The sequence below is a fragment of the Cardiocondyla obscurior genome, linkage group LG18 (genome assembly GCF_019399895.1).
Source record: "Cardiocondyla obscurior isolate alpha-2009 linkage group LG18, Cobs3.1, whole genome shotgun sequence".
Taxonomy (NCBI): domain Eukaryota; kingdom Metazoa; phylum Arthropoda; class Insecta; order Hymenoptera; family Formicidae; genus Cardiocondyla; species Cardiocondyla obscurior.
The window spans coordinates 2,183,948-2,189,513 of record NC_091881.1 but is presented as its reverse complement, the minus strand read 5'-3'; the positions used below and the strand labels follow the sequence as shown (position 1 = coordinate 2,189,513).

Below are 5,566 nucleotides of genomic sequence, written 5' to 3'. Positions count from 1 at the left end.
TTGCTGGTCGGTCGACGAATGGCCGAATGATGAGGGAGAGGATCGGATGTTAAAGGTCTCTCGATGCTTTCTATGTTTACACAGGGGTCGGAGGTCCGTTTGCCTGATAAGATAGCCGCCTACGACAAGGTCCTAGGAAGCCTCGTCTTGGCGTCAAGTGTATCGTATGCTGCAAACCGCCGACCTAAAGTCACCGAGATCTGATTCTGCTGACACGACTAAAAGAAAAGGAAATATCTTTATTTAAGTAGCTTGAATTACAACCGTGCGTCGCACATTTCACATACGCTAAACTTATTTCCAAAAATGCAATTAAGTAAAATAATCTCGAGATAGATTAACTTACTCAAAACGAAAAAATTCCTTATAAAAGTTTGATGCTTAAAGGTAGCGATAAATCATTAATTTTTAATGTTAATAGCATAGCACTGAATTGTTAAGTATCGTTAATATTCATATTCATAATGAAATAATAATTAATCAAGCTGCTTACACGAAAATAATCTACTTACATCTATGCATAATTTGTTCTAGTGCTGTCGTCTTGATCGCGATCATTTTCACTTTATCAAATTGTTCGTGAAGAGTGAAAAATTAATACATGACGAAAATTCAAGAAATTTTAGCCAACCTGAGGATTCAAACGAAGTGAATAATGAATAAAAATTAGAAATATATTATAGGTTTTAGTTCATTACAAAAAAAAAAAAAAAATTACAAAATGAGTAATAAAATTGTTTTCTCTGTGCACCAGGTCTATTTAAAACCAGGTTTAATTGGATTAAAGATTAATAAATTAATTAAGTGACTGATTTGCTGGATAACAACTTTGTTGTTTTCGTTGATTAATAGATACGATTACTTAGTGCGAAGAAGGAAAATATAAAGGAAACTTAACCTTCTGCGCCGGAAAAGATATAACCGAAGCTCGTGGGGAGCCTGTTGAAAGCAATTTTGATAGAAGCGAGCTGTTAAAGTCATGTTTACAGAAATTTTAACCTCTTGCGCTGGAAATTAATTGACCGACGCCATCATTACGATGTTCAACCAAGCCAAACCAAGCCCAACCTGTTCAGGCTGTCCAACAACGCGTCAACGCCACTTTTATTTCGCATCTGTCGCGCATGTAAGAGACGCAACAGTTTGCATATGGCGGGCGGCATCATGCTGTTGTTATTGACGGTTTCCTAAACAAATTTTCATCTATGAACGCGATCATCGATGAAATTCGCGTAAAGCAGGGTGATCGTCGCGGTACCGATGGTTATTGATGTTCGAGAGCGCTCAGTTGAGCGTGGCGCGATGCAACGTGTTATGCCGGCGATCTCGCCCAACTACGGCAAACGGATCGAGGTTAGCTATTTGAATTTGCGACCAGTTTGCATCGTCGTCGATCCATGACGTACGATACCATGAACATGCCAAGGCATTGATGCGCGTTATATTTTTTCCAGGATTACATATTTGAACGTATACTCGGCAAGGGAGGCTACGGAAAAGTCTACCAAGCGAGATGTATTCACGGCATGAGGGAAGTCGCGATCAAAAAGGTGTATTTCTTATTTTTAATATTGTTTGAAAATCCACGTCTATATGTCTACTAAGTGATATATTTTTGTACAGATCAACAAAAAAAGGATGCAAGCTGCTGGGATGATAGATAGAGTAAAGCAGGAAGTAAAGATACATATACAGTTAAAACACCATGCTATCTTGGAAGCATATACATGCTTTGAGGATGCAGATTATGTGTACCTAGTTTTAGAGCTCTGTCACAATGGAGAGCTTCAGCGTTATCTCAAAGCACAGGGCACTCTATCTGAAGAACATGGTACATAATTTATATACTGTTACACTCATTCTCATCTGTTTTTTGCAAATGCACTGGTACTTGTGCTTGCATTCTCTTTCTCACACTTACACACGCCGTGTATTTTCGCGCAGAAATATGAATTTACAATTATACTAATATTTTATTATTTTAGCCGCTCATATAATGGGACAAGTAGTGCAAGGTTTGATTTATCTCCATTCTCATCAAATACTCCACAGAGATTTATCATTATCTAATTTACTCTTGACTAAAGATATGCAAGTGGTATGTAAAAAATATTTTAAATTTATTGTAAAACAAAAAAGTAGTTTCTCCTTTATTCGATTTACTTACAGAAAATAGCGGATTTTGGATTGGCCACGAAATTGAGTAAACCAGATGAAAAACATGTTACTATGTGTGGCACGCCAAACTATATCTCACCCGAGGTATTTTTTTAAATATTTTTAGATCATGTTATTCAAGATAACGTACTATACAGAAAATTTTTAGATTGCTACAAGATCTTTGCATGGTTTGGAGGCGGATGTATGGAGTTTGGGATGTATGTTGTATACTTTGTTGGTGGGAAAGCCACCGTTTGAGACCGACGCGATTAAGAGTACTTTAACTCGAGTGGTCATGGCTGATTATGAACTGCCGCAATATCTGTCAGAAAATGCGAGAGATTTGATAAATAAATTATTGAAAAAAAATCCGAAAGACAGAATACGCCTGCAGGATATTCCCTGGCATCCATTTATAACGAGTGTAGAAAAGAATGGGCTACGAAATGTGAGTGACGAATAATGCAATGTAATAAGTATAATTTAACATACAATTTTTTAAATTTAATTTTTTTTATTTAGGAAAAAAATAGCATAAGTAAAAATTCATTTACCAATGGCATGATGGATTCTGGACTTGGCAGGACACTTTCATCGTATGGTCGACCAAAACTGCAATCTCGATCAGAGGAAAGAATGTTCACGACACCAATGATGCCTACGGTCAGTAGCAGAAGTGATCCGTTGTCCGAGCCTGTTACAAAAATGTACTCGAACTACGGGGCGAAATATGGAGCTCACTTACATTACAAACTGAAAGAGGATTTATCACCCATTCCGGTATCACGAAGTAGAGCGATATTGCTTAGCGAGCAATATCGCATTTGCAGTGACTTTGAAAGACAAAGGATGGTGGAAGAACACAATCCAAAAAAAGAAAACCTCGCGGAGAATCGTAGTGCGGATGTACCTGAAAAAAGCAAGGAGTTAAAAGTTCCACCCTTAAATTCAAATAGATTACAACCTACCAGGCACAGAACGAAGGGTGCAATTCTCACCATTCTAGATGACGGATACGTGTGCATCGAATTTATCAAGCGCAGAAACGGCATGGTATGTAAATAAAAGCGATACAAAAAAATATAATATAAAGAGAACATTATTTTATTCTATAGAATAAAGCATATAAAATATAATATAAAAGGAACATTGCTGTATTCTATAGAAAGAAATAATACAAGTATGCAATATGTATAATAAGTACATAAAAACATGAATTTTTTACATTGTAGGAAAAAATTAATGAAGTATGTAGAATATCAAGTGATGGTCTGCGAATAGTACTTTTTAAACCAAATTCACCTGCACAGATTGGTTTGCAACCATTACCGTTACCTAGTCGAGGCGTCGATAGTATGTATTCGTATGAGAATTTACCAACGTGCCACCATCGAAAATATTTATACGCCTATCGTTTTGTAAAACTGGTTCAGGCAAAAACTCCAAAGATAACTCTGTACACTCAACGTTCGAAGTGCTTGTTCATGGAAAACGGTCCAAAACCTGATTGTGAAGTGCATTTTTACGACGGAATAAAAGTACGTAAAGCTATTAAGTCAATTATCAATTTATGTGCATTGTAATAAAAAAATAATTTAAAAACTCGGTTGTGTGTGATGTAAAATAATGTTAAACTATTTGTATTTTATATTTTCATATTTTAGGTTGTTCGAGTGGATAATGTTATGAAGATCACCGATAAGAGTGGTGTTACGTTTGTCGATGAGCCACTCCCGTCCGATCTTAAAACCTATTACGATCATTATGCGGAGTGTTATCAGCGTTGCTTGTTATTGGAATCTACTTTAGCAACTTTGGAAAAAGAGACTAAACGTTCTTGTTTTCCCGTTATAATTGGACGACGGCCCAGCATGGGTTTGAGTAATGCTACCTATCTACAAGGGAAAGAAAATATCTCGCATACCACAAATAATTCTCCCATTGTAAGTAACGATAAAATTGTCTAATTATTCTGTCTTGCTGAATTTACGTTAAATTCTTTTTCAGATGCCGTCGTTTGATGCTACTTGCTCTGTTATCTCGACGACGACGACGACTTCCAAGTCGCGCAAGGCTAACTTTTCGCTTAATTCTAATTATAATGCAATTATAGTGCATAAAATAATGGTGCCCCGAATTGGTGTTGCTACGACATTTTCATCTAACGACATTAGAGTAGACTTCAAAGACGGAACTGCTTTGACTGTAAATTTTCATCTAATATAATTCTTGTTGAAATTTACTACAATTTTAACTTTAACAATAAATTATTAATAATAGTTTTGCTAGTCGATCATTCGACGTCACTTATATTTTATCGACAATTATATTTTGTTACAGATAAATCCACAAAATCACAATGGCATGATGTACGAAAATAAGGATGGCACCGTTGTACGATATTACGAGAATCATCAGCAGAATTTAGATACGACGGTCAAAGAAAAGTTAGAACAGTGGTTGAAAGCTGTCGAGTATTTATCAAGTGTCAAAAAGCCAGTGCATAAAAGCATTCGGTAGCTTCTCGTGAAAGCATAAAAAATATTTTGTACAGTATAAGAAATCATTTTCGTCCATGGACTGTAAGCTTGCTATAGATTTATATATAGCTGATACAAATATTTAGTATAACTATGAATTTTTTTAAACTTTATAATAATATAATAAAAAATTTAAAAAAAAAACAGAAAACTTGTTAAAACAAAGGAATAATATATTTTTTTTATGTTTAATTTTATAATATATGATAATTATTTTTATAGATAAAAGGTGAGGCAATTATTGATACTATTATACATAAGGAAAATTCGAAAATGCTTGTAAAAGTTGAGTAAAACTGTGAACCTATTCCATTTAATTACGGAAAAAAAACGAAAATTGGCATCTTCTGCTTACAGACAATGAACTGTAGGTATATTTTGTTACTTTTATTCACGAAAAAGATATATTTTTAATCAGTATTATAATGATGCAATATTATTTCCACTGAACAGCAAGGAATGAATTTGTAACGCATCGCATAATCGTAAGAATAGACACGTTTAAACTTTCATTTAAAAAAATGACAGCAGACTCCTCTGTATCTTCCAGCGATCTTTTTATCACGTCTTTTGAGATTTATTCGCTGGGTTATTGGAAAAATTTTTCATGACGCGGTTATTGCGATTCTTTGATCGAATCGGGGTCATAACCGGTCATTATCACTCCCGCCAAGTCTCGCTCATTGAAGGGAACGATAGTTCCGACGAGCGCTTACTACAGCACGCCCTACGATTCGTCGCCGGAGCAACGATCCCATTCACCATACAGAAAGTAACGGACGCGCGTTCGTGACGCCATGTTGAACCGTCTCTGGACAGAGATGCCCCGTGGAAGTCGTTCCCAGTGATTCCCGAAATCGGACGCG

At 35.8% G+C, this 5,566-nt stretch overlaps 1 protein-coding gene across 1 annotated transcript; it reads left to right on the top strand.

Annotated features, from left to right (window-relative positions):
* Window positions 1-1,136: 1,136 nt before the first annotated feature.
* On the top strand, window positions 1,137-4,851 carry Sak (Sak kinase). Its single transcript, XM_070668604.1, has 11 exons — window positions 1,137-1,353; window positions 1,455-1,550; window positions 1,624-1,831; window positions 1,986-2,098; window positions 2,170-2,262; window positions 2,327-2,608; window positions 2,683-3,213; window positions 3,393-3,698; window positions 3,825-4,103; window positions 4,168-4,365; window positions 4,501-4,851. Exons 1-11 carry the CDS (start codon window positions 1,261-1,263, stop codon window positions 4,678-4,680), a joined length of 2,379 nt encoding a protein of 792 aa, XP_070524705.1. The 5' UTR covers window positions 1,137-1,260; the 3' UTR covers window positions 4,681-4,851.
* The last annotated feature ends 715 nt before the right edge of the window (window positions 4,852-5,566 follow it).